General features: G+C 47.0%; 11 protein-coding genes across 11 annotated transcripts; 5 read left to right on the top strand and 6 right to left on the bottom strand.

The window, feature by feature from the left end:
* Window positions 1–257: 257 nt before the first annotated feature.
* On the top strand, window positions 258–1,810 carry E1B28_013655 (uncharacterized protein; the record flags this gene model as incomplete). The annotated part of the gene is made up of 2 exons (XM_043158824.1): window positions 258–953; window positions 1,022–1,810. The coding sequence occupies 2 exons, from the start codon at window positions 258–260 to the stop codon at window positions 1,808–1,810; spliced, it is 1,485 nt and encodes a 494-aa protein (XP_043004179.1).
* Window positions 1,811–5,691: 3,881 nt separating this feature from the next.
* E1B28_013654 (uncharacterized protein) lies at window positions 5,692–5,931 on the bottom strand (the record flags this gene model as incomplete). Its single annotated transcript, XM_043158823.1, has 1 exon — window positions 5,692–5,931. The coding sequence occupies one exon, from the start codon at window positions 5,929–5,931 to the stop codon at window positions 5,692–5,694; it is 240 nt and encodes a 79-aa protein (XP_043004178.1).
* A 144-nt stretch (window positions 5,932–6,075) lies between these two features.
* E1B28_013653 (uncharacterized protein) lies at window positions 6,076–8,240 on the bottom strand (the record flags this gene model as incomplete). The annotated part of the gene is made up of 9 exons (XM_043158822.1): window positions 6,076–6,194; window positions 6,245–6,302; window positions 6,355–6,443; window positions 6,512–6,725; window positions 6,780–6,911; window positions 6,962–7,068; window positions 7,164–7,485; window positions 7,602–7,927; window positions 7,985–8,240. 9 exons carry the CDS (start codon window positions 8,238–8,240, stop codon window positions 6,076–6,078), a joined length of 1,623 nt encoding a protein of 540 aa, XP_043004177.1.
* A 1,516-nt stretch (window positions 8,241–9,756) lies between these two features.
* Window positions 9,757–11,016, top strand: E1B28_013652 (uncharacterized protein; the record flags this gene model as incomplete). The annotated part of the gene is made up of 2 exons (XM_043158821.1): window positions 9,757–9,906; window positions 9,958–11,016. 2 exons carry the CDS (start codon window positions 9,757–9,759, stop codon window positions 11,014–11,016), a joined length of 1,209 nt encoding a protein of 402 aa, XP_043004176.1.
* A 108-nt stretch (window positions 11,017–11,124) lies between these two features.
* Window positions 11,125–12,666, top strand: E1B28_013651 (uncharacterized protein). Its single transcript, XM_043158820.1, has 5 exons — window positions 11,125–11,416; window positions 11,466–11,580; window positions 11,635–12,332; window positions 12,388–12,476; window positions 12,565–12,666. Exons 2-4 carry the CDS (start codon window positions 11,505–11,507, stop codon window positions 12,448–12,450), a joined length of 837 nt encoding a protein of 278 aa, XP_043004175.1. The 5' UTR covers window positions 11,125–11,416; window positions 11,466–11,504; the 3' UTR covers window positions 12,451–12,476; window positions 12,565–12,666.
* Window positions 12,667–12,811: 145 nt separating this feature from the next.
* E1B28_013650 (uncharacterized protein) lies at window positions 12,812–15,371 on the bottom strand (the record flags this gene model as incomplete). Its single annotated transcript, XM_043158819.1, has 16 exons — window positions 12,812–12,844; window positions 12,904–12,975; window positions 13,036–13,462; window positions 13,513–13,710; window positions 13,762–13,862; window positions 13,911–13,916; window positions 13,988–14,049; window positions 14,107–14,317; window positions 14,374–14,454; window positions 14,501–14,677; window positions 14,729–14,790; window positions 14,838–14,860; window positions 14,912–14,934; window positions 14,988–15,015; window positions 15,064–15,160; window positions 15,236–15,371. The coding sequence occupies 16 exons, from the start codon at window positions 15,369–15,371 to the stop codon at window positions 12,812–12,814; spliced, it is 1,737 nt and encodes a 578-aa protein (XP_043004174.1).
* A 2,137-nt stretch (window positions 15,372–17,508) lies between these two features.
* On the top strand, window positions 17,509–18,753 carry E1B28_013649 (uncharacterized protein; the record flags this gene model as incomplete). The annotated part of the gene is made up of 2 exons (XM_043158818.1): window positions 17,509–17,649; window positions 17,701–18,753. The coding sequence occupies 2 exons, from the start codon at window positions 17,509–17,511 to the stop codon at window positions 18,751–18,753; spliced, it is 1,194 nt and encodes a 397-aa protein (XP_043004173.1).
* A 1,352-nt stretch (window positions 18,754–20,105) lies between these two features.
* Window positions 20,106–21,078, bottom strand: E1B28_013648 (uncharacterized protein). The gene has a single exon (XM_043158817.1). The coding sequence runs from the start codon at window positions 20,967–20,969 to the stop codon at window positions 20,223–20,225; it is 747 nt and encodes a 248-aa protein (XP_043004172.1). The 5' UTR covers window positions 20,970–21,078; the 3' UTR covers window positions 20,106–20,222.
* A 792-nt stretch (window positions 21,079–21,870) lies between these two features.
* Window positions 21,871–22,491, bottom strand: E1B28_013647 (uncharacterized protein; the record flags this gene model as incomplete). Its single annotated transcript, XM_043158816.1, has 4 exons — window positions 21,871–22,131; window positions 22,192–22,247; window positions 22,357–22,402; window positions 22,459–22,491. 4 exons carry the CDS (start codon window positions 22,489–22,491, stop codon window positions 21,871–21,873), a joined length of 396 nt encoding a protein of 131 aa, XP_043004171.1.
* A 76-nt stretch (window positions 22,492–22,567) lies between these two features.
* Window positions 22,568–24,148, top strand: E1B28_013646 (uncharacterized protein). Its single transcript, XM_043158815.1, has 6 exons — window positions 22,568–22,710; window positions 22,768–22,790; window positions 22,845–22,888; window positions 22,948–22,971; window positions 23,032–23,094; window positions 23,146–24,148. Exons 1-5 carry the CDS (start codon window positions 22,598–22,600, stop codon window positions 23,074–23,076), a joined length of 249 nt encoding a protein of 82 aa, XP_043004170.1. The 5' UTR covers window positions 22,568–22,597; the 3' UTR covers window positions 23,077–23,094; window positions 23,146–24,148.
* Window positions 23,475–24,307, bottom strand: E1B28_013645 (uncharacterized protein). Its single transcript, XM_043158814.1, has one exon. The coding sequence runs from the start codon at window positions 24,149–24,151 to the stop codon at window positions 23,750–23,752; it is 402 nt and encodes a 133-aa protein (XP_043004169.1). The 5' UTR covers window positions 24,152–24,307; the 3' UTR covers window positions 23,475–23,749.
* Between the last annotated feature and the right edge of the window lie 3,351 nt (window positions 24,308–27,658).

Below are 27,658 nucleotides of genomic sequence, written 5' to 3'. Positions count from 1 at the left end.
CAGACCGGTTAAATTTAAATGCAGCGTTTATTAAATATTATTATTAGGAAATTAAATTCGACCTCCGTCAATACGAACCGATTATGGAATTCAAACTCGGCCAGGTCGCGAAATTTTTTGAATTGAACAGTTCTGAAAAACAACCCTAATTTCAGTTTGCCGAAAAGTCCGTCTCTTGTTTCCCCTGAGTCTTTCCCCGTTCTCATTTTCTTTCATTTCCCCCCACAGCGTCCAACACCCAGACATAGAGGTCTTCTATGAACAAGGGTGTCAACACCCCAACCGAACCCACCAATACACCGTATATTCCATCCGAAGTCGAGGCCAAACATTACCTCCACGGCCTCTATTCCAAGCCTCGTTTTATCGCTCGTTCAAGCACCGACATATGGACGAAGCTGACAGGGCTCGAAGTGTATCTTGAACCAAAGGAGCTGTCTCCTCTCAGCCCACACCACCTCAGTGAGGTCTGGGAGGTCACTGTCAGTCTTGCCATGGTTGATTACCTGCTCAGGAACGAGGTGCAGTTCACAATTCTGAACCCCCTCCGCATCGGCGTAGCCAGCAAACCTTCTCCTCCCACTTTCATCATGATAGGCATCAACCATGACACACTCTCTTCCCAAACTGGCATTGAGGTGGCTGTCAATTGCCGATCTATCCTTCTCCAAAATCAGATTGGAGATGTTCACGTCTTGGTTTGCAAATACAAGTACCAGCGCTCTGCAATGATGTACAAGCCTGCCATCCGCACCGATCCCGCCACCATTCTCCACGAGCCCTTCTCAACTACCCTTGGCATCCCAATCTGTAACGCCAAGACGTCCAACTTCGAGGGCACTGGAGGCCTTCATCAACTCTACCAAACCCCAGCATCCTCTACCTCCTCACAGCGAGGCACATTCTCTTCCATCCTGACAAGAACACACTATACAAATTCCGTGAGGGCAGTGGTATGGCCAGAAGGAAGGTCATGTTGATGGGTGATGTCCCCTTTAAGGCTCGGTGCGACTCTTTAAAGTCCATTATCTGTCTCAGCAGGATGAAGATCAAACAAATCAACAGGGAATTGGAGGCTACTGACAAATTGGAGGACGAGGATGATGTTATCGCGGAGCAGGAGGAGGCAGAGAAGGTCATCACAGCCTTCAAGGAGTTGCTCACCACAGTTACAACGGACTGGGAGGACAAAGAGAACTGCATTATTGGTCACGTTACTTTGTCGCCACCCCTTACGTTCAATTATGGCAAGGATGGATTCATGGATGATTGGGCCATGATTGAGATGTACCCTTCCATGATCTCCAAACTCAATTTTATCGGCAATGCCATCGATCTTGGCTATGTTGGGTACTATGAGCTCATGGCCTGGATGTACCCCCACCCTGCCAACCCAAGTTCGTTCAAATACCCCTGTGACCGTCTCCTACAATTTTTTGGAACTGTCTCCAACCAGGAGATGTTCAGGCTGGACCCAAAGACTGGGGACCACAACAACGACCCAGTCATTATGGTCCTGAAAAATGGTAATGCTTCCAACCTCACTGTCAGCCAGTTGAACACGATTTGTGCCTTCACTTGTGAACCTATCAAAGGCAAGCCTGGTGTAGTGTCAAAGGAGGTGACTGTGTTGCTTCGCAACTCTAAATCGGGCCCATTCTCAGAACCTGGTGATTCTGGATCCGTTAATGCAAGAAAAACACACCAAGCAAATAGATCAACAAATCTATTGCTCTTAGTATTCTCTAAAAGTGGGAGTTTGAAAGTTTGGCTTGTCGAAGGTTATGCCTTCTTTGATCTCTCGAGATGAAGACAAAACTAACTCTGATTGTAAAGTCTGGTCTGAGATAGTAGATTTCTCTACTACTGATCTGTTTTTGTTTATATATTTACGAATCTAACAGTCTGAAGCCTACTTTGGCTTATGAAACTCGAACAATCTGTTGTGGCCCAAGTGCCTAAAGTTCCCAAGTGAACTATTCCAAATACCAAATCTGTGTTCTGATAAAACCAATACACACTGATGGAGTCAGGGCAAAATCCAATCACTTTGAGAGTTCCTGCTTAATCATACAATTTGGGCAGTACTAACTGCTTGATTGCACCAACTTGGGCAGTACTAAACTAAAGAATTCTAGCTTTTACAGGGCTCCTTATATACCGCTCGAGAACTAGAAAATATGAAAAGTAAATAATAAACAGATTTTCTACTGAATCTCTGATTCAGATGAGAAAAAAATTGGAATAGACATCAAATTTCCTTCTTCAGCCATTTCTTCGTCGCTTTTGAGTATAATCTTCTTCTTCCCTTGCACTTCTCAGTCTTCTCAGTTTCTACCATGTGCAATCCTTATAGGTCCAAGCCCCTCTTTCTTCCAGTCTGAAGTTGGACGCATGGTCTGCATATTCGATCGCTCCTTTCCATTCCACATCTTTCCGCTGCTATGATCGAATGAATATCATATTTCTTGTTCTCCTAATCTGCTCGATGTCTGAAAACACTTTCCCTCGGATTATTTCTAATCTCCTCTTATCTGACTTTTCTTATCCTATCTCTGAGTAATCTAATCTTATTCAGAAGTTTTCAATCCCAGATCTCTAACTTCACTCTAGTATCTGTTAATGTCTTAACAATCTGTCTGTAATCTGTTTTCCTCGATATATAATAGAAGTAAAACAAAATAGTTTAATATCCCTTGATTACCCAAAACATGTTACTGAAGGCAGAGAGGCCAATAAACATAGAAGGTTTGGAAATAGCTGTCTTCTTGAAGTCCTACAGGTTTCGGATTGCTCTTCTCGAAGATCTCTCTCTATTCAATTTCCTTCAAACAGAGGTCTAGGGTTTTGACTAGCAGATCAGGCTGTCTCTAGTCCTCTTATTCCACTAAATATTATCTGTTCTTCTTTCTTAAGGGCAAAAATTGAAGTCTTTTATAGTATTGCGCAAAACAGGCGCAACACCGTGGTCGTCGATGGCAAAGGCAGGGTCTGTGGAATACTCACAGGTGGACTCGAGGGATCCACTAAGGCCTCTGACTTCACCTTCGTCACCTCAATTAACTTCATCATCAAGTGCCTGACCGACTTTGGTATCAAGGCCAACTTTTTCCCCTTGCCAACCGATCTTTAAACACTAGCCAGCTCTCTAGATCCCCGAGTCCACTTGTCACTTGTGCACACCTTTATTTTATCTATTCTTCTCCTTCACCTGTCCCCCCTTGTGCCTTCTTCCACGATGTCACTCTTCTCCTTTACTTCCTTACTCACCTTGTTCATGGACTTGTTGATGGTCAAGGTAGACTATGGACTGAATAGCTCACTTCGTATAAGTTAATAATAATATTAAAGTTCGACTGAGATACTGAAAGTTCAACTGTGTCCAACGTGAGTCACCTACAACAAGTTATAAAAGATATCTAAAACCTTGCCTCCCTTCTCAGGTGCCCACCAAAACACATTGGAATCCCTCCCAGTTGTCTATCTGTCATGTGTGTAACCAAAATGCATTGCAAGAATTCCGACATGCTCAACTCACCCTTCCATAAAACTGTGTTAACCGCCATCAAATATCCCAAACTTGCAGCTAGATTGTTAGCAGAGAAGACCATGTAGAGCACTTATAAGCACAGCCTGTAATTAAGAGGAATGCGCATTATAATCCTATACAGTTATTTATAGCTTGTAATCCTTTACATGGCTTATAATCCTACCTGTAGGCTTAAAACCATGGCTTATAATATTTGACAGGGCTTAAAATATTTGATATGGCTTAAAAATATTGGCTTAATAAATCCAGCCTGACTTAAAATTGATTAATTGCAAAAGGGGGAATTGAACCACTAACTCCACCATGCACCAACACTGAGCAGACATCTTCATCCACTACACCATGATTCCATTTAAAATAACACATCAGCTTCTGGTTATGTAGGGTTCGTCCTGGGTACATAATACTGGGGGCAAGCCCCCAGACCCCCTCATATACCTTTGAATCCCTAACCTCTAACCAGCCCTAACCAGCCCTAACCGCCCTAACTGCCCTAACTGCTAACCTAACCACCATACCCAACTGCTAACCCAAACCGCTAACCTAACTGCTAAGTCCGAATTGCTAAAAAAACCACTAAGTTTAGTAAGGCATTTTGCGTGGCTGATAGGCTTATAAGCCACTTACCTTACGCCCCTGCCAAAACCTTATAGTGAAAATCACTATAAGCCCTGCTTAGGGTTATAACGCACATGCCCTACTTTATACGGCAGGCTTATAACCCAGCTACATGGTGTGTTGGTTAGCAGGATGGAGCGTCAGTCAGTTTATATTCACCCGTGGCTACGCGACTGGTGATCCCCAGAAGGTACATGGTCACCAATTACTATCAAAAAGTGATAATTAACCTCCCTCAAACCTCCATCATAGCATGTAAACAGTGCCCGTTTTGGAATCATCTGTCAGTTTGAGGATTGCATGTAAATTACAGGGCCAGGAGCCCACCTCAGTTCTCCCACATTGTCATGTTTGACCTCTGTGGGATGAGGTTCTGCGAGGATTTCCCTGGGTGATGGCTGGAGACGAGCAGCGTTGACCTTACGAGGTTGTAGTTGCTCACCCATCTGTCAGGGGTGCAATTGGGTAAAGCACTTCAGATAGTATGCGAAGTTGGCGCCTTTTCTTTGGTTCTTTCAAGTTCTACCATCATACTAGGAACCTTACCTTACTTATCACAACTAGCAGATTTAGTTTTTTAGTCACAATGGTTTTTTTTTTCTTATTAAATTTTTTAAAGTCTGTTCTCATTTCTCTATGCATTCCATCCCTCTCTTACCCACAGCCCAATTTCAGGTCAATGAGAGAACCGCACTATGCGTTCCGATTGTCTTGCTCCTCCATTTCCAGTGGTTTTTCTGTATAGATCCTAGTGGATGGATTTTCAATTCCAGATGAGGAAAAGGGAGCCGGCACAGTGAACTAGTGGGATACGGGATGTAGAACATGTTCCAATAGAGGATATACAAAGGCATTGAACATTGCATGTGCATATGCTCATTCTGGTAGTTCTTCTTTTAGCTGAACCGCCATCTCCTCGCAACCAGACACTGGAGTTAGACATTCTTGTATGGCAAACTGCGCCTATTGATGAAGCATGCTATGCCAAAACGACACTATCGATAGGCTCTGTGAGGCATGAACTTCGCTTTAACCTAATGAATTGATTAGTGCAACGCCTTGCCAGAAGCTTCCTGTTGAACCATACCACTCATCACCTCATCATGCATCATGCATCATCTGTCGCGTTCATTATATGATCATGGTTTGGATTCCTCCCCTTCTCCACAACTCCCTCTTGACACACGTTCCCTACCTCCAAGAAGGTCCTTGTGTGTTACCTTCCCTTATCTGAATCTCATACCTTCAACCCAATGTCGCACGCAATCGACTCAGTCTCCTACCCTTTGGACCTGCTCTCGTATGATACCGACTAGTGATGCCGATGTTCGGTTCGGTCCAGTTCACCCACCATTTTTCGCAAACACTGGACCAAACCTCAACTGTTTTCTCTGAACTGCACCTGAACCCGGACCGAACACACTGAACATGTTCACACATGTCTGGTTCAGGTTTGAACCAGGTTCGAACACTGAACATGCATACAACATAGTAAATGAGGATAACAAGTATATAATGACTGTCTAAGTTAATGAGGAGGTGCTAGAACTTGCAGGTGGAACCCAAAAAATCGGTTGCCATTCAGCAGCTTCAACTATAGGCTTCAACATTCCGGAAGAGTATGCATCCTTCAACACCTGAATAGCTTCAAGTGTTGCAGGATTCAGTTGGTTCCACAGTTTAGTGTCTGTCAAACCGCACCCCGAGAACAGTTGCTCTGATGGGATAGATGAGCCCTGGATTGGTAGATAATTGAGAGCCATCTTTGCAAGCGTTGGGTAAAGACTAGCATTATCCTATACCGTGACAATTAAGTAGTTAGTAATGGGTGTGGACTGAATGGAAATACATACCCCCCACCACCATATAATATTGTTGGTGTTGGTGAGGTTGGCCTCTAGGCACATTCAGAGTTCCCGATGGGGATCATGTTTTTCATGCTCATGTTCACGACGTGCTGCAAGAGCATTGCTCATCCATGAAGAGCCGTATCCACCCTCGAATGACGTTGTACTTGTCGTTGCCACTGGCAAAGATCAGTTAGTTGCGGTGTGATTTACAGTAGCATGCACCCACAATTGCTCATCTCCTTCGCAAGAGTAATGGGTGTGTTGTCCGTAATGTAGTCTTCAAACTGTTTGAATATTCTATTCAGCACTCAATGATAGGATATTGATGGAGCTCACGAGATGTTCAAATCTTGCCATTCCAGTAGCATAGTCCTCAATGCTCCACTTATTTCTTGCATATGCGTCTTTGATACAGGGGACCAAAACTAAAAATTCAATGCCACGTGTTAACAACCCTCAGTTTTATTCTCAGCGAGTAATACGAAACACTCACTCATTGCGGCGAAGTAAACTCCATGATTTTCGACTCGGTTGTAATACTTCATCATCTTTGAGATACCTGCCTCAATTCCGGCCTGTACTGGTGCAAACTTGGCAGTATGATATATAATATCCCAGCACTCAATAAGACATTCAAGGTTGGGAAGGGTGTTTCTAACCGTAGGCACATTCTCGGATGAAAATGCTCCTTGTGCGTTTCTTGGTTCCTAAGAAAAGATATCATACCCATGCACCAGATATCAAAATAATTCCATGCACACCTTGAGTACCTCGAGTACGAGGTCAAGCAGTTTCCATTCTTTCGCATGAATTTTGAAGTCATTGTATTTCTTTTGCTTCAAATTTGGCACCCGGGGGCTATCATCAGCAAGCGCCATCATCTTATTCACTGTCTAAATGAGCTGGTGAATAAATTTTCAAGCTAAAACTACGTAACACGCACCAGACGACAGTCCAATGCCCGCTCGATGAGGTCAGCCATTGAACCCCATCTAGTGCGAATCCATTTGATGAGTTCAAGCCGTGGTAGCTTTTCTTCACAGCAAAGATCTAGGAAATATGCCTTAGCCTGGGGGGATGAGCGTATCTGATCAAAATGTTTGAGTTATTTCCTGTGGTAGAGAAAAATTCACGAAGGACTATACCTGATTCACCAACAAATGATGTCACCTTCATCTGCGAGCCAGTTGATTCGTCATCATCTACATCTTTCGTTGGCTGCACACGGTGGTTTGGTTCGGCACTATTCTTCTCATACTGTTCAAGATAGATTGAACTATGGGTATCCCATTTTCTAAAATCAAGATGTGAGTACAAAAAGCAAAGAGAAGCAGCACTTGGCAGATCACCTTGATATGTGTGTATGAAGGCTTGAGGCATTTCCGGTGAAAAAGGAGTAGGAACGTGACGGATTGGCGGCTTGACAGATTGTACACCAGTGCCCTTTAATGCCGTCCTGCACGTCAGCTTCAAACACTCCTCGAACATCAGCAGTTCAGGGATTATGCCCCTGATGATAATGTTTCCGGTTCATCTGGCCAAAGGTCATTAGAATATCAACTTAACATAGAGAAAACACGCACCTGTCGTTCTTCCGCAATCTCACTCTTCATTTTTTCATACTGATCAAGCTCATCTCCAGATTCATCGTCATCCGAATCTCCTCCATCTGACGTTACATGTTCTCTGGTGCTACCATCTGCGTCGTCGTCACTATGCTGCTGTGCTCCAAAAATCCTCAGCTTTCCGTTGTTTTGTTTGACTTTCTTCCGGCTTTGGCTGGCTATATTCGAACTGGCGCATTTCCCCATTTGAGTTGTTTTCCTTGCTTTATCACCATCGCGCAGTTTCCAAGTTTTTTGTTTGATACGAGAACTACCTACGCATACAGCAGCCGGCCCAAGGTCTTCTGTGGCAACAGTAAGATGTGATAATGTTACTCTAAAAATATGAGGTGACTACGTACTGGTGGTTGTCACTCTCTTTTTCTTCAGCACAGGTTTGGGAGCCAAGTCAGGTTGATCTTCGCTGGCTGAGTGCGGAAAATCAATTTCCGTTGCTTCCTTGAGAGACCCGTCTGGATTGACAGCACAACCAAGAGGTTCAGACATGGAACGATGTGGAATAGCAGGAAATCCAGGGGAGGAAGGCTTTAAAAATATGCTGGTTGCTGCAATTGTAGCGGAACCAACATAACGACGTGCTTCCCTGAATTCCACCATAAACACATTAGCTGAAAATTTCTGAGTAATGTACGTATATTGCTCAAGAAGTCTGCATTAACGTGGCTCACAAACTGGTGAGACCAGGGAGTAAAGATACTGTAACTAGTTGCCGAAATACTAATGATATTAGTAAATGTATAAAAGACTTTAAGAAAGTGGACTCACCAGTGTCCATGTTTCATGAACTTGTTACTCAATGTTGGCAACCCTGATACTTCTCCTCACCCAGAGCCGTTTTGCCAACTCAATCCCCAAATGCTCTAGGCGGGCGAGATTGGCGAACGGCAGTCGTAGTTTACGGGACTGTGGGTTGACAGTGGGGTGACAGTGAGGAGTTGACTGTGGGTTTGACTGTCGACATCAGACAACAGAGAAAATTTAACATGAACAAACAAGGTCTGGTTCAGGTTTGGACAAGGTTTGGACATGTTCACCAAAAGCTGCCTACCTCCGAACCTTGAACCACACCCCACACAAATTACCTGAACAGAACCTGCACCTTCCTTGAACCTGATGTTCGGTTCGGAGGTTCGAGGTTTGCACCAATGTTCAGAACCGAACATCGGCATCACTAATACTGACTCTTTTGTCTACTGTCATTCACATTTGAAATCTTTCCACTTTGTGAGGACACACCAATGAACCCTAGATTGATGTCATTCACCTACCTCGAACGTACGCTTTACTCTGGATGGTGGTCTAGACTCTGGATATCATAAAGCAATCTGTCCCATCACAGCTACTTAATCGAGGATTTGTTACGACTTCATCTCTACTTGAATTGCTGGAGAACGAAAGTGCTGGTGTCAGGAGCGGCTTCTACCCGCTGCTGCCACCCTGAACGTGACTGATGATGCAGAAATCTGGATGAGAGCTTCTACACTCCCGAAGCGTTATTCCGTACTGCCTTCCACAAAAATAACCGTGGGAGGCTGAAGCCTTCTCCGCCGGCCAATTCGGTATGTTCGGAATTATCGGTTCGGAGTTTCCTCACGTGATCTTTTCCCTAAGTAGGAACCTTTTTACCAAATAAAGTGAACAAAGCACCCGCGGCACACGAGATGACATCATTCTTTTACCTCCAAAATGGTGACGGAAAGACGTTGTGTTTATCAAGCTTCAAGCTTCTAGCGTCGTGGTCTCAACCTTGCTCAACACGGACAAGTTCATAAAAGGATAGAAGGACGCGGTTCAGAGGCGCCGACTGACGGATAAAGTTATGTAAAGTGCGCAAATTTGCGCTCACCGACATGGCCAGGAATCCCTCCTTGACACGTACTGACGCACCCTGCAGGTCAAAACGTGGTACAGTAGCCATCATGAACGAGACGACCGCGTCCATTCTTATCTCATAGGCGATACCTCGATCTTGGCACTCCACAGACATCATTACCTATCGCCCGCCGACGACCGACATAATAGCCTCACTTCTGTTCTGTCTTGTATTTAAGGCGTATACTTTGCCGATTGTTCTGGCGTCAACGTCCCTTCTAGTCTCACCGGTCCTCGAAAGATGGTTCATCTATCCTTCGGACCGTTCGTTTGTCTTGCTTTCTCAGCTCTTTCACTCGCTGCGAATGTTCCACCGACAACATCTGGAACTCAGGCACTAGATTATCCTCCGGGGGACAAAATTGCACCCAAAGTCTTCATATTCAGTATGGTGAGTGTTGTTCTGTTGGTCCCGAGCTCTGTCTAATAGGACTGTCCCTAGTTTAAGGAGGAGGAAGATGTATGGTATAATATCCCGGAGTTCGATGTCCTGGCTCGCAACATTACAGTACCCGGACTCTCGCCTCTATTTCCCGAGGCCCATTGCACTGAAGATGGTTCCATTTGTCACATGACTATCGGCGAGGGAGAGATCAACGCCGCTGCTTCAGTCACCTCCCTCATCTATTCAACAATCTTCGATCTGAGGCGCACATACGTCCTCATTGCTGGGATCGCTGGTGGTAACCCAAAGTTGGTCACGACAGGATCAGTAACATTCGCACGTTATGCTGTTCAGGTGGCATTACAATACGAGGTTGACGCGAGGGAGATTCCTTCCTCTTTCACGACCGGATACTTTGGGCAGGGTACTACCGCTCCAGGTCAATATCCCTCCGAACTTTACGGTACCGAAGTCTTCGAAGTAAACGACGCGCTTCGTCGGATCGCGCTTGATTTTGCTCAAAAAGCCAATTTGAGCGATTCTCAAGAAGCACAAGCTTACAGGTCGAATTATAATACGTCGTCAGTGTTTTCTGCTGCCACCCAACCCCCAGGCTTTGCTCTATGCGATACAGCCACCGCAGACACCTACTGGGCTGGCAACCTGCTTGCCGAAGCGTTTGAAAACACGACGACATTATGGACGAATGAGACTGGAGTGTACTGCTCAACCCAGCAGGAAGATAACGCCACTCTCGAAAGCCTCTTGCGCGGGAACATTTCTGGCTCGCTCGATTTTTCCCGTGTGATGATCATGCGAACCATCTCTGATTTCGACCGGCAGTTTCCTGGTCAAGAAGCTGTGGACAATTTGTCCGTTGACCAGGCTGGTTTCGATATTTCTGTGACGAACATCTATCTGGCTGGTGTTCAGATCGTGCTGGGGATTGTTAATGGCTGGGAGCGCCAGTTCAAGGATGGTGTCAACCCGGATAACTACGTTGGCGATATACTGGGTTCTTTGGGAGGTCAGCCTGATTTCGGTCCGGGGAATGTCTTTGAGGGTGGAAAAGCGCCTTCTGGGAGTTCGCTTAGGCGACGAAGGATTCGAATTTGAGAACGACCCAACCTACTAGTCCCATTCGCATTTAATGTATTTATTTACTCCAAGTCTGGTAACACTATGTTTTGCTAATAGTACATCTTGGAGCCCGATGGAAATTGTCGCCTTTCAATGCCCTTTACCATATCACTTTATCGTCCATTCCCTCCTGATAATGTCTTTTCACCATTTGAGATGTGTCATCCGGACCGGCCCCACCGCTCGAATGCTCCTCTGAACCGTTCAATCGTTCTGCCCTTCCCCTTCCTCGGTATCCATCCCATTGCCTCTCGCATACATAGACAAGAAATTCAGAGAAGAACCTGCGAAGACTTTTTCGCTGCCTGGAGACAGAAGGTGACGCAACATAGAATTTCAATCAGAGGGATAATCATATAGGGGAGACAGAATTAAAGTGATTGATGAAAGACTGATGAGTGCAAAATCTCATCACGCTGTTCTAGAGGCACTTCCGGCCGCGCCCTATCCTGAGGATCTTAGAAATGGCTCAAACTCCTCATACAAACATTCGGGTCCAGGCTGTTCAAGTTCCTCCCTTCCGCAACATGAGCACACAGGGTAAAGCCCATTGAATCCTATCTCCCAAATAAAAACTCACTCAAAGTCAAAAAGCATTACACCCCGTTCCTCCATCCCATGTCGTCTCTACCTTCACCATCCTGCGATGTCTGGGTATCCCAGACGAGTTGATCCTTTATATCCTCGCCATCGCAGAATACTACGCCCGAGAGGTATCTCACCGTCGTAAACGGGTCACGTTCCGCGCGAACAGTCACTTCAATGGAGTCATCAACGACTCCGAGCCGTCTATGGCTGGACTCTACATGACTGCCTCAGTTCCACATAATCGAATCAGATCCGTTGCGTTCACGATGAAGAGCAGGGACCAGGCATGGGCTGACAATGGAGGGCATGGAACGTATCATAACAGTCATACGTGGTTCGAAGCCAGTATATTGCAGCGCGTTGTTGGACATGGACAGAGTGATCATGATCTCGTTTTGCCGCTTGAACATCCGAATGGAGAGCCTGTGACGTTTAGAAGCGTGTATGCGGCGAGAGATTATTTGCGTCAGCATGGGTGGGACTTCAAGTTTGGCGATGGGGACAACTTGAAGTATACGTGGAAAGTGCACCATAATGTTACAGCGATGAACGAATTTCGGGAGTATAATGTGCGATGGGTCAAGGGAGAGAAGATGTTGGTTGTGCCTGAGGGAGAAGGTATGGGGATTGGGATTGGGGACGGTGAGGGTTTTGTTGAGAGTCTCCAACCCGGAAATATGGTGTTACTATGGGCGAGAGCAGAGGTAAGTTCCCTCTCAAGTATTGACTTCAGAGGCGATTTACTCGATGTACTTTCAGCAATTCGCTTGGGTGCATATCGTTGATGAAGCGACTATCGTGACTGAATATGAAGTTCTATAGAAGTTACGGGAAAAGTACAGGTGCAGGTGCGCGTTGACATGTTCTTTGAACGACTTTCTCCATCTTACTACGAGCCTTTCTGATTTCCCATGCTCGGTCCTTACCTCCACTTAGGATTCCATTTCTCTCAGACGTACTTTACAGTCTGTACTTACATACAAGAATCTCTTGTATCTTCCTCATCTCTACCACGTCTGACTTCGGCGTATCCAAAGCTGTTGGCGGTTTTCGTGTGTGGCTAAGCTCGCGAAGCATATTGTGGAATTTATCTTTTACAACGCGGTATTTACCGTGAGGTAGCGTCAATGGCCTCTCGGGTAACCTCCTTCGGCCTTCATCGCCCTCAAAGGCCTCTTTACTCTCAGACGTACGAGGATTTAATCATATCCGCAGCCTGAAAGGATCGGAATCAGTCAGTCGAGGGTCGTTCAAGCGAGAGTAAGAGGTGCATACCTTCTCAGCAATCGCGTAGACTGTTAACATCGGATGACCCGATATATGAATCGGCATAATCGAAGCATCCATCTACAAGTTTCTCAAATTCAACATCCAGACAGTACCTCCAGATATCAAAGAAATTCTTACCACACGCAAATTCGCCGTTCCATACACCTTCAAGCTAGCATCTACCACTCCGCCATCTTCCCGCGGCAACATCGACGCAGTTCCGATCGGGTGCCATACAGTCTGCACCACATCACGGACAAACTTTTCGAGCTCCTCGTCGGACGAGACACTAACACCCGGGATAATTTCCTTTGTTGTCCCCTTGAACTCTCCAGACGCAAAAATGCGACGAACGAACTTGATCGCTTCAACCATGATCCCCATATCAACTTTGTTATCGAGCAACCGGGGGTCGATATTCGGTGCTGCTGAGGGATCTGCAGAACCTATATGAACCGTTCCTCGTGCGAAAGGGTGTTGAATGGCAATAAAACATGACACGTATTTCTTGCCAGGTTCGGGTTGCTGATCACCAGTGGGCATAAATCCGGAGATGAACGCGAGTCTGGAAAACCTCGTAAGTGGCATACCCCCGGGACAGCTATGGAAACTTACTCCAAGAACGGTACTTCGCCAATAGTCAGCCACTTCTTGCGGACGTTCGCCACCTTCTCATACTCTTCAGGATGAAGTTTAGAAGCCTCAGCCCTGAGGTTCGCAAACTTGTCCTTGTCCATGAAGGAAACGCAAGGTAGCATAGTGAAGCCCGATCCACCGAGATTGGTGGCGAGTAAACCGCTTTTTGTCTTTTCACTGTGGAACTCGAGTCAACTCTGGCACAGTTGGAAGTGGAAGGTGGCGTACTATAGTTCCCATTCCTGAGCTGCACGAGCCCGGTCAAATAAAACCTCGTGGGTCTCGATCTCAGCGGTAGTCTCAGCGGTAAACGAGCACCAAAAGTGATCCTGGTAATAACTCGAGGTCAGATAGCTAAAGGGTTTAACATGGCATACAAACCTCTGGTTGATAGTATGGTCAGTCTCAGTACGGTAAGCATCGCATTAGAATACGTACGGTAATTACGACCAACACCAGGCAGATTGACATGACATTGTAAACCGTGCTCTTTCAAGATTTTGGAATCACCAATGCCTGAAAAACCTCTGGTGATCGAGAGATATCCGGAGATAACGAAGAAGCAACTCTTACCAGAAATCTCCAGAATCTGAGGGGATTTGTATGCCCCAGCGCAGAGAATGACCTCCCTCTTAGCGAGCGCTCTGAAAGTCTCCCCGTCTTTGATGTATTCTACTCCCTCGGCCACCGCTAGTCCGTTGTGCTGCTCAAGTATTATCTTTGTCACATATGTACCAGTGAGCACGTGCAAGTTATCTCTCTTCTCGGCGGGTTTCAGATATCCCTGGTTAAAGTCCTCATCAGAAACGTATTGGCCAGGTGAATGTGCAACACACTCACAGAGGCTGCATCAGTTCTTACTGCGTCTGTTGCATGTATCGAAAACTGGACTGGCCAGACGCCCGAATTGTCGCCGTCGCACTAGAAGGAAGTTAATCCGAGGGTATTCGTATACAGGCTCGCGTACCGGGTCCTTATTATATTTATATCCCAAACTCTTCATTGCTTCGAAATAATGAGAAAGTCCAGAAGACGTCCACTTGGGAAAAGTACGATGGATTGGACCATCAGTGCCATGGTACGCCATGTTCAATTCAACCCCAAATTGAGCACGATCTTCAGGGGTAACTGTGTGGGTTTCCGACTGAAAGTACATGAGATTGGACGTCGTGTTAACGAAGTCAGATTAACGTACCTTTTGAAAGTAGGGAAGTAGATTTTTCCAGTTCCAACCATTGTTCCCAAGAGTTTCATAAGCTGGTCGGTTTGTCAGAGCCAAAACGAGTAGGAGTATAGGAACATGCCATCGTATTCTGCAGCGTTCCCTCTGATAGGATGTCGATCTTTTTCTTGGGCAACTCGACGTGACAACACTCACCGCATCGCTGTCAACAGGTTTACCTTGAACGTGTCAAAGAGGATATTCCACTTGTGTTTCAACAATCAGACCGTACCGTGCTACAACCTCCAAGCGCTTTACCTCTGAATAAACAGTGAGATCGGACTCTTTTCGGAAATAACCCCATTAACCTTAGGTTCGACACTACACGATCGTTGGCGAAGGGTTGGGGAACTGAGGTGAAGGGCCATAGAATGTCAGGTCTTCCAAGATTTCTGAACCCAAAACCTGAAGAATACGTTTAGTCAGAAACACGAGAACTAGATTGTTAAGACTTTCCTGGAACCTGAACCTCTTCATCACAGGTGTTGTCTTTTCCTGCCTCCAATACACAGACAGTGACATTAAAATCTTCGGAGAGGCGAGAGGCTACCACCGAGCCAGCCGTTCCTCCGCCCACAATTACAAAGTCATAGGAACTCGTAGTTGGATCACTCATAAGTGGGGTGAAAGATTGTCGAAGGGGGTGGTCAAGATGAAGCACGAGTCTTTATAACATTCCCCAGTGGGTGATGTGGTAATACACGTACACGCTGTTTATTTGTTAGACCATGATAAAAATCACACCGGAGCAGTACTTACCTGCGTAAGTACTAGACCGGTGGGGAGTACTAGACGTCCCCGGCCTGACTGCTATACGAGAGTTGTCGTAAGCTCAACGCCTGTTTCCCTCCTGCTTCCTCTAATCTTCAAGTCCTTGGTCAGCATCGTTGCCGGCGCAGAGTAAGGCCTTGGCTCCTGTTTGAATAGTGATATCGCCGTTGGCTGAACAGAAGGGGTAAGAGGTGTTGAGCGCGTTAGGTTGGCATAATGGAAATGAAGACATCGGTAAGGAAAGTGGAAAAGGAGGTCTTGAAACACGGCGCCGGGAGTGTAGAACGGCTGATCAGGATCAACTTGAACCTACAGCCGCACATAAATGTATATGTAACGACTGGGTCACACCAACGTGATATGGTCTCGGCTGGTCTTGCGGCTTTTCCCGCATTGCCCTATGAGGCTCAAACACATCTTTGAACGCAAACGTATACCGCATTTTGTGAACTGAAATTCTTCAGTTGTGGACGACGACAGGTGTGGAAATTGGAATCGACGGATTGTTGATTATGAACACTCCCCTGTCACTAGTGAGTACTACATCTCGAAACTTCTCAAGTTGATTCTCAACTGTCGCTGATCTCAGCTCTGATGATTGAGTCACCTTTCGAATGAAGCCCGTTAAAACGCTGCGAGGAAGAGGGATACAACTGGTTACTATAAGAGTACTTCCTACTGGTGCGTTCACCAGTTTAACGGTACCTTAAGTTGATGATTATTTTGTGAAGACCTTTACATCAAACATGCTACAGGACGAAATACTACTCAAGCGACACTGTCGGAGGCTTCTTGGACGAGAGCTCGCTTAAGAACCGTCAACAAAGTCACCAACGAAGCTCATATTTGGCCCAACAGGTCAAACTGCAGTAAATCCGCCACTGAAGATTGCGTTGAGGCTTTCTGGCCTTCCCTCAACGATTCCCGAAGATCCTCATCAGCATCCAAAAAGGCAAACTCGATACGGAACGGAAATAAATTCTGTGATTGGAGACCATCGCGATAGCTGGTAAAGCAAATTATGATCAATTGACTGAACGAATTGTGTAGTTCCGGGCAAGATAGTCAGTGAACGTTATATCGGGTATGGGAAGCTAGCCTGTTGTACTCAAGTATATCCGACCAGCTGCCACCTCTTCTATCACCTGCTCGAGTCCCGTTTTGGCTTCTTTTTCTGGAAAAGTTACGACCATGTTGGCTTGACCTACCGATATCCCTAGAGGTAGGAAGCTGGGAATAAACGCATATTCTGCTTCGGAGTCCACTCCCATTGTCAGGCGTAATGTGTTCTTTTGCAACTCTCAAGAAAAATTAGTTGATCACGATCAAGGGTTGATTGACGTGCAACTTCCGACACAGCTTCTACCAACGCCTGCTCATTAGAGTTACGCCCTCATCGCCTCAAGCTTTTCTTAGAACCGAAATGTGGAACAGACGGGATGACAGGGATGAATTGTAGACCGAGACTTACGATTTTGATTTTGAATCTGATCATCATGATGGTTAGGGCTGGCTACGGATGATTCGATACAGATGGATAAATGTGTGTTCATCTCAACCAGGAACGTCAGTTACGAATCAGATTTGTGAGTGTTTCCCTGACATCTCTTATTTTGAACTTACCCCCCGAGAGCCACTGGGGGAGAAAACATAAAAATAGTACGTCCTTCCGCGCTGTACGTGCCCCTGCCAAGGAATGCTCCTGTAAGCCGTTCAGTTTCGGCATTCCCGAATTGGAGCTTGATACCCGTCTTGAATCTCTTCCTGAGAAAACCGGTGTCCAGACTTACTTTGTTGCCCAAATTATTCACTACAGGCACTGTCAGCGATTGAACACGCCACAGACACGGTGGCATCCATCACTGCAAGCTATCCGCCCGCCGGCGACCGACATAATAGCCTCGCTTCTGACCTGTATTTAAGGCGTGTACTTTGCCGATCGTTCTGGTCAACCCCCCTTCGAGTCTCACCGGTCCTCTACGATGTGGGCCATTCGTCCATTCTTCGGATTCGTTTGTCTATCTTTCTCAGTTCTTTCACTCGCTGACAATGTTCCACCGACAACCCAAACGGAAGATAATTTTCCGAGCAAGATTGAACCAAAAGTCTTCATTTTCAGTATGGTGAGTGTTGTTCTGTTGGTCCTGAGCTCTATCTAATAAGACTGTACTTAGTTTGAGGGCGAAGCACAACCGTGGTATCATATCCCCGAGTTCAATGTCCTGGCTCGCAACATTACAGTACCCGGACTCTCGCCTCTATTTCCACAGGCCCACTGCACTGCAGACGGCTCTATCTGCCAATTGACTACAGGCGAGGGAGAGATCAACGCCGTTGCCTCCATTTCCTCCCTCATCCATTCATCAACATTCGATCTGACTCATACATACATCCTCATTGCTGGGATCGCTGGTGGCAACCCAAAGTTGGTCACGACGGGATCAGTAACATTCGCACGTTATGCTGTTCAGGTGGGATTACAACACGAGATTGACGCGAGGGAAATTCCTTCCTCTTTTACGACCGGATACTTTGGGCAGGGTACTACCGCTCCAGGTCAATATCCTGCCGTACGTTACGGTACCGAAGTATTCGAAGTAAACGACGCACTTCGTCGGATCGCGTTTGGTTTTGCTCAGAAAGCCAACTTGAGCGATTCTCAAGAGGCCCAAGCTTACAGGTCGAATTATAACACGTCGGCACTGTTTTCTGCTGCCACCAAACGCCCAAGCTTGGTTCTATGCGATACAGGGACTTCAGACAACTTCTGGGCTGGTGAACTGCTTGCCGAAGCGTTTGAAAACACGACGACGTTATGGACGAATGGGACTGGAGTGTACTGCTCAACCCAGCAGGAAGATAACGCAACTCTCGAAGGTCTCATGCGCGGGAGTATTTCTGGCTTGGTCGATTTCTCCCGTGTGATGATCATGCGAGCCATCTCTGATTTCGATCGGCAGTTTCCTGGTCAAAGCGCTGCGGACAGTCTGTTCGTTGCCTTTAACGAGGGTGGATTCGAAACTTCTCTGACGAATCTCTATCGAACGGGTATTCATATCGTGCAGGGGATTGTTAGTGACTGGGATCATTTCAGGTTCGGTGTCAAGCCGGATAACTACATTGGTGATATATTTGGTTCTTTGGGAGGTCAGCCTGATTTCGGTCCGGGAAATGTCTTTGGTGGTGGAAAAGCTCTTTCGGTTAGGCGACGAGGTATTCGAATCTAGAAACGACCCAACCTACTAGACTCTAATTTATGTACTTCAAGTCCGATAACGTTTATATTTATATTTTATCATTAATACTACATCTTGGAATCATCGTTCCGACATCATGTACATTAGGTCCCCGGCATCCACTGGCCTGAAGGGGATGTAAATCATAATAATACATCTATCTATCATGATGCACCGTCTTTGTTTCCGTGGTGCCACATGTTTATTCAGTATCATACATACTAAGGCCATCAGGAAATGCACGGATGATACACCAAGATGATAATGATATTCATGGCATGTTCATGTGGATATAAACTAATTAACTGATCTTTCCTAGTTGGATTCAATGAGTCAACCGGGCTACGGAGTCCCACTGGCAGCTCCAAGCCTAGTCGGTGGGTTGTCTACAGGGCCTCGGCCACCGCCAACCTGGAGGTCCACACCCGTCGTAGAATGCGACCAGCATTGGTGTGTTGTTACATATCACTGACTCCACGTCGAACTTCGAACAGCCTGAGGGTGTCCGCGCGTTTCCACTTCCCATCCAAATACAATCACAGCCTGTAATTGTATGCTACTCACACTGACATGATATATATGCGGCTGACTGCTCTGGAATGTCAGATCAATGCACCATGGCTGAATTACGATTCTCAGGCTCGCGGCGGTGTCAGTATGAATTTTTGCAGCCCAATTCTGTAGATTACAATTGAACGAGTCACGGTAGTTATTTTGAGCATTGACTCCGAAACATGGCGGTATGAGTTGTGACATTAAGTTCATTGCTTTGCCTTCGTCCGAGCCTCACTGGGTCCTTGCCATTACCAGAGGTTTTCGTTCAACCATACCCAACGTCCGAGTACTTACTAGTTACTCTTGAAAGTGGCAACCGTCCATTGTGGCGCATTCTCCGCCGTTGTTCCGACTCTACTTCCCACCCAAATACCGTATAATCACAGTCTAGTTGACTGTGCTGTAATGTCAGGAATCAGGGGATTGATATCGATCAAGGCACCATGCTGAATTCGTGATTGCCATGCATATGGTGGCGGTACGACTTTTGCAGCCCGGTACTGGCCGCGTTCATGTTCATACGACTCCTATTTCGAGCACCAACGAAACGTATTTCTTAACACCTTCATCGCCTTACATTTGTCCGAGGCCTCAGGTCCTTAGGCCGCAGGACCAGAGGTTACGCGCGACGCGTTCGCGCCGCTGACGTTACTCTTCACTAGGTATGGGTCAAAGACCAACGTGACAAACCCATGTTTTTAAAAAAAACCGTAACACGACACAAAATCGACAAAAGTTACATGCTTACCTAGTACGTAGCACATAGCCAACTTGACCAAGGACTATGACCCAGGACTCCAGCAAGGCCCACGGTGCGCTCAATTCAACAAAAAAAAAGGACTCGGACATCACAACTCCCCAACCCACCTCCCAATCCTCTCCAACGCAACCGTCCTTTCCGGTTCTCACACCGTCGAAGTCAGAATATCATGTGGCGCGTCCTCCACTTCCACGTACACCACCCACCCTCCCCCCATCTCCCTTTCCATCCGGTCCTTCAATACCCGGTTACAATCCCTCGTCATCTCAGCTTCTCCAGTAACGATCATCGTTTTTGGGAATTGCCTGAGTATACTCTTCAATTCTTCCTCCTCGTCGCGGTCGCGATCACTCATGGACCCAGGAGAGAACCACGAATGATCCAAATCCACTTCTACAAGCCCTTTACCCATCAAGGCAGATACACCATAGCGTTTATCAAACCACGCAACGAGATAATCGGATCGTCTGTTCGTGATCATACTTGTCCCTGGTAGAGGACGGAGGAGACAGTCGACGGAGGGCGATAAGAGGAGGAGGCCGCGTGGGATTGGGAAGGGGGTCGTTCCTTCGGCTTCACCTCCACCTCCACCTCCACGACCACGATAGGTAACACAATACTGAACAAGCTGATACACCAACAGTCCTCCCGCCGAATCCCCCACCAAAATAACATTCTCTGGGAGGTATTTAAGGGTATTGACTAGGTAGAAGTACCCAGCGAGGGCGTCTAATAAGCATGCTGGGAAGGGGTTCTTTGGGGGGAGAGGGGGGCCGGAGGAGAGGCGATATTCGGAGGCGAAGACGCGGGTGAACCCGGAGGAAGAGGTGTGTTGGAGGAGTCCTTGGGTGGTTGTGGGTGTTAGGGGGAACGAGGGGGATGCACTGCCCATCTGTAGTTGAAGGGTTAGTTAAGGTGGTGGGTATGGTAGGAATTGGGTAACTTGAACTTACGGCGAATCCACCACCTGTTGATTTAGATTTATCAGAGTTATAATTAAAGGCACAAAAAGACAGAAAACCATACCATGCAGATAATAAATAACCCGTTCACCAGGCCCAGCTTCCTTCGGAGGCGTAGTCTCCACCCACTCCAAACCATACCAAAACCCACCCGTTCTCTCATTACTCACACCATTCACCTCCGCGTATCGCTTCACATCACCCACAACCATTTCCTCACTCAGCGGTTCGACCAAACAAACCCAGGTGTCATCGCTAGCTCTTCATAGGATTTGGGGTTAGGAGGGAACGCTTCTGCCATGATGAGAACAACGGCGTTGGCCACTTCGACGATGATGGAGCGGAGGAAAGTCCAGTTGCGGCGGGGACGCCAAGAGGACGATGCGTTGCGTAACATCCAGAATGGGAGACGGAAGAGGATCCAGAAGATGCTGAGGACGGTGTAAATGGTTTGGGCGGGCTAGTTGCGGTAGGCGAAGGCTTTGGCCATGGTGGGGGGGAGGGGGAAGGATCTTGTGGACGAGGATACCCACCTTACCCTTATTTGTGTCACGGTATGAACGGTGTTGTCGGATAGGAGACACGTTTGATGAAAAAAAAAAACCACCGTTCACTGGAGTACGGTTCAGCGGATCGCTCAGTGCCCACCAACTTTCCTGTCTTACCATCTCCTGCGAAGACCAACATGACAACGACGGACCGCCAATCAGGGATTCTCAAGCTCGACGGATTCCGTTGAAAGTGCAATAAAACTGGAATTTCGTTCCAACGCGCTACAACAAACCCAACATTAACAAAACCCCAACCCACTCTACCCTAGCACTTCCCCCTCTAATGATGGTGTTCCTCGCGTTTCGGCAAATCCTGCTCAAGGAACCCCAAATACGCATCTGCACCGCTCACATTACCTGCATTGTCTTCGCCCCCAAATGCATGAGCACTAGCGGATGATGTGGTTGTGGGTGCGATCCCAGCTGGTTCGGAAGAGCTATACTCTGATAGTTCAACAGAGATATCAGAAGGGAGGGTAGGAGCTTTGGGTGCGGGGGGTGGGGAGTATTGTTTGACGAGGCCGACGTGTGCGTTTTGGGGCTAGAGAGGCGAAGGCGGTTTTTTTTAGTTTTTGGTTTTTGAGAGGGGGGTGGAACGCACGACAGGTGCTGGCTTGTAAGCTTTAATTTCCTTTAGGTACAAGTCTTGTACGAGGTCTTGAAGAATTCGAAAGGGTTTTGGAGGGTACGGGTACGGGTACGGATGGAATCGGAATCGGAATTTAAGCATATGGTTCACTCAACCCAACCCAGCGCAAAAACATACCTTTGCGTGCAGTAGCAGAGGAAGAGAAAAGTCTAGTGCGAGAGGCCTGTTGGCGTTTTTTTCAATCAGACTCTTGTGGAAATAAAGACGGGGAAAACTTACATTGCTAGCAGCCCGTCTGAAAACGGCCGACATGATGGTTGGTGAATATTAATGTGTGACGAGGTGATGTGACATACACGCTCCCGCGTATTAGGGATGGGGTGGGCCGGCATCGTCTGCCACCGTCATCCATCCCACCATGTTCGTTGCACGCATTACTGCCGCTCGTCGCCTTCCTCAAGTTGTTCTAACACCAAAGAGGTTCAGTTCCAGCTACAAAGAAGGAAGTGTTGCTCAATCCAAGGGGTTCAAGTACGTTCTTTGTTCTTGCAACTTCCTGATGTCCATTTTTATTTTCTTGCTTTTTAGGGATAAGGAAAGTGCACATGAGAGTAAGATTCATATGTTTCTTGATTTATTATAGGTGCTAATTTTTGGGAATGTAGACGAATATATTCATAAACAAGAACTTCTCAAGTTGAAGGCTATGGTACGTGTTACACCCAACCGCGTCTCTTGACGTTTGGTGCTGATTATTTTATTTTCTAGGTCGAGCAGCAGAAAGCTGAGCTCGTACGTTTTATTTTCCATTTGAGAACTAGTATCAAAGCCTCAACGCGGAACTATGTATAGGAAAAACTGAAACAAGAGACTCAGGATCTCAAGAACAAGAAGTAAATTAAGTGGGGGATACAGGTACGTCTACTCGTTGTATTATATGACCATTCTTATCTATCACTGTCGTAGAACGTTCTATTTGTGTACCCTTTTCCTTAGCATCATAAAAATTTCATGGCATTCAACTATTCAACTCTTCGAGGACCAGGCCTTGCACAGGCACAATCGTAAAACTGCCGAGAGACCGTCAATGAATATACATTTCGTGTTTATCTATCTGACTGTACCTGGGCACAATCGTAAAACTACCGACAGACTGTCAATGTGACCATCCTACATAGCGTGCTCTAGACTCGTGTCGCTCTTGGCGCGTTGGAATGCCACCTTCGGGAAACGTGCGGGGTCTGGCTCTCTCGGTCGCTTTGTCGCGCAATATGGGCTCACATCGGTAAAAAGGGTAAACTCGACATGATTGAGATTATGGAAGCGGCGTTTTACAAATACATACAAGATTGCAGCTTTCAAACGCGAGTAACTAATCTATTTTAACCAGATTGTAGGTATAATTGGCATGTTATTATATGTATGTGCTGCGGTGTAGTTTGACATGGCTCGGCAAGGCCAAGACCAGGTGTGCGAGTTCGGGTTGGGGTGAAGGACTAGAAGTGATGTCCAACCCTGTTCTCCAAGAATGAATGGATAACAGTCCGTTTTAATCGAATATTCAACCCGTCTACTCCTCTGGGATGGACCTGAGATGCTGATGCCGCCTGGGTACGCGGGAGGGCGTCTGAGATGGTTTCTGGGGTAGCGGGGTGGAGTAGAGGATGTATGGCTCGTCTTCAGGGATCGAGGTGAGGTGGTAAGCTCGTGTCTCCAGTATGCTATGTCTGTTCCTGCGATGGCCCTTTACAGAGGGAGATGGGGCAACGCGTGGCCCGGGAGTGACTGTGTAAGTCGATTGGGATTTGAGCCATGTTTGGACTTTGTGTTCACCAGTGCTCTGGTTTGCTAGAAACTGGCGGCGAGCGCGTCTCTGAGCGGGAGACTCGACAAATGGTTGTTGTCGGGATGAACTGGCGTAGGAGTGAGAGAGCATGTTGTAGGAGGAGGCGCGGACAAGGGAACAAGACATCCTGGGTACGTCTGTTGTACTTCTCTGGTCCTTTTATACTTTGGCCACCCCATAATTGTCGTTCCAATTAAGGGGCCTGACCAAGGCCTGACTGAGTCATGCCGCGGTTTATCATCCCCGCTGACTCATATCTGAATCGGATATATGGCTGCAAGACCGAGCCTTCCTCAGAGCAGTTTCAGCAGCCCTGCAGGTCCACGTACCCGCCACCTACGACGTACGTGTGCTCGGCATCATTCATTGTCTTGCCATGTCGTTCTCTACAGGAATGACCTGCGCTTGAACGACACCCTCGACGCGCGGACAGGCGCGGGCGTACTTGGAAGCCTTCTAAACACCTACGCCGCCATGTTCTGTCTTCGCTGGCGGGTTTAGTGATCATCGATGATACCGAGCGCCGAGGTCAAATACTGTCTTTCGGCATCGTCGGCCCTTGATTCCGAGTGGTACTCAACTGCCTCGGATTTCCAGTCTCCAGTCTTCCATGGTTCGAACATTTCTAAACATGTCAGACTGCCCCGAGGTTCGAGGTATAAGCCGAAACCGAGGCACCATGAATTGGCATACCTCAACTCACTGTATTACGACGCGTTTCGTTCAAGGCCTTGTGTCGATTTCTTTTTCTGGTAACGCTCGATGTGTGTTCTGTAAATAATGTTCATACAAAATAAATCAGTTCCTTGTGGGTCCTTTCACCTATGAGCATCCCAAGTATCCTTGCCCGAGGATCGACGTCTCCGAGTTCCCCGGTCGCGTCATCCATGTGACCTTACACCGCCATACCGCGGTCTTTTCCCTTCGTGTCTGCGACTCACCTCCTAATATTCACTTCTTTCGTCGCAATCATAGGAATCCGTTTGTGTACATATGTACGCACTTTTTTTTCACCCGAGGAGTAACAACGCCAACAATCTGACCTTTTCCTTTTTCTCCTGAACAAGCCGAAACCTTGTAGATTATCTTATGGCAAAATGGCACTGCACACGCGTGATGATGGACGAACTCACATCGATCATGAAACCACCTGGAGAAACGACTGGGACTAAGGCTGGACTACCGGCACTCAAGTTTTTGAGGTTTCGCTCTGATGCTCGAAGATGATGGGAAGAAACGTAGGATAAGACGTATGAGGTGTTGGTTTTTCGAGGGTTGACTCTTAGTTCTTGGTCGCGGCCGGGGTTGAGGAACGCGGTGAGGGATATGCTACGGAAGTTGAAGTGAGGGTTGAAGCTTGAAGCTTGAAGCGCAGTGATGCTAAGTGGTCATACACGATATTGCTCAGGGCACGACTGGATTTTCTACTCACCGACCGCTTGAAATATGGCAGAAAGTCAATCCCAAAGCACAGGGTAGTCGACACCTGGAAAAAAATATTCGATATCGAGGACGATCTCCGCGGTTTTAATCCAATGGAGACTGGGGGTTTAGTGGGTATCGGGTGAGTCGATGACAGGCGCAGCCTTGAGACAATGATGCTGGAGCCCCACACGAACGACGCTAACAGGCGTCAAGTGCAGTAATGCATTCCTCCAGGTGGTAGTTCGTCCTATGCGGGGTCTCGTACCCCCGCGAAACAATGCGAGACGGAAACACCACAGTTGGCGGCCTGGCTGCTGGTCACCTGTGGAAGTCTACCTAACCTCTGGGTCCCTTTTGGCTAGTGTAAAACGCTCCACAAAAAAAAAAAAAAAAGCGCAGTGATGCGGCTGTTGTGCGTCATTATTTTTGTCAAGGAAAGAATGATATTGATTCTGACAATTTCTGGTCAAAGGACGAAGATCTATGTATCTTGTATGTGTAATCTCTCCTGGACGAAGGCGATTCAGAACCATTCCCACCCCCTGCGGTTATAAGCATCGGCGAGTCTGTAACGCCAATAAGTACCGCGAGAGGTTGGAAAACCCTTCCGCCCGCACAGCAACTTTGCAACTATGTATGAAGTACGTGAAAAGAGTAAGGTGCGATTGTGCTGAACGCGTTTTTATGTAGATATCCCGCCAATACTGCCCGCTTCGTCTTCATAGAACTCCATGTCATGTCCGCAAGCTTGACTCGGAAACTATCGTTTCCACGCCTTCATCGTGGATTGTATTCGATGATGTCGCCTTCCTCTTCAACTCTTTGCTCGCGCTGTCACTGACGGTAAGCTCTTCATTGTCGATCCGAGGTGAAGGCTGAAGCGCAGTAGGAAGTGTTACAGATGAGCCATGACGCAGACGTAGCCATGCGCCCATGCGCCCATATGAGTTCAAGGTGCCAGCAAGTATAACGCTTCCGCGCTCAATCGTGGATTGTCGGGCAAGGCTGGTAAGCACTTCATTAATGTTACGGACCTGTTTCAGGGTGTAGGTCCATATCGTAACTTCATATCACTACAACCCACTCACTTCCTGCACTTAATTTCCGTCCATCGGAAATTGGGGAGTTGCGAACTTGAATCGATAGTACGTTCGATGTTACAGAATAATCTTGATGATTCAGATGCATTTGGGGGGGGGCGAGTATGGCATTGTCACTGTTGGACGTTGAAGTTCGAAGAAGCATTGAATATGCGTGTCCATGTCTAGTAAGGCTTAGGGTACAAATCGACTCCCAGACTCTGAGGAACCGATGGTGCACGAATGACCAACGTAACTGACGACCCGTAAACATCGAAGTTCAAAGGAGGGAATCCAGAAACCTGGTCCCCGTTCATATTGAGTCCCCATCACCGTATCGGGAAACTGAGTAGTCCTAAGGTTGCTGGTATTGTGGAAAGTCCAACTGAATGAATATTCGTTCCTTCACACACACACACACAATCTTGAGCTGAGAGAAGCAAGAACTCGATGTTCATACCAACCCGGGCCCTCGAATGCCTCAAAATCCGAACTAGAGAACTCCGACAGCGAAGGGCCATCCAAAAGCCTCACACTTGATGTATAGCTTGAATATTATTCCCAGGTTGACGGCCCACGGGTGACCGCTTTCATATAACTCATCACAATACCTTCCAGTAAACCGTAAACCCGTACGTACAAATTCCCAGTCCCGGCGGGAATGATATGATGTCCGTCTAAGGTAAGGGAACTGCTTGTTCAGGTTCTGTAATTTATCCAACTTTGTGAAGATCTTGATAAAAAATGCCGGCGTACAATTGTCAACTACGGAATTGTTGAAAGGTTGAGATCACTGTAATCCCGAATGTCAGTGAATGAAACACTGGCAGTTACGACAACGCCGCACACATTTTTCGAAACAACCCCGAATGATCATGATGTCGATAAATGATATGTTAATTTACTAACCTTAATTTGGGGGGGCGGGAGGTACTGTCGGACGTCCTCGAGGGCCCAGCCAAGAAACTTCAGGCGGAGATAATGCGCCAGAGAACGAGACTCGAGCAGGAGGAGAGTCGGTGTACGTCGGGAAGGCCTTGGATCATTTGTTTTTACCAAGCAAAGCTGGCACATGATGCCAGTGAATACTTGAGACAGTTTGGCAGCAATAGGAGGAGATAGGACTTTG

The sequence above is a fragment of the Marasmius oreades genome, chromosome 9, assembly GCF_018924745.1.
Source record: "Marasmius oreades isolate 03SP1 chromosome 9, whole genome shotgun sequence".
Classification (NCBI taxonomy): domain Eukaryota; kingdom Fungi; phylum Basidiomycota; class Agaricomycetes; order Agaricales; family Marasmiaceae; genus Marasmius; species Marasmius oreades.
The sequence above is the reverse complement of the archived record's forward strand: the minus strand, read 5'-3'. Positions and strand labels throughout refer to the sequence as shown.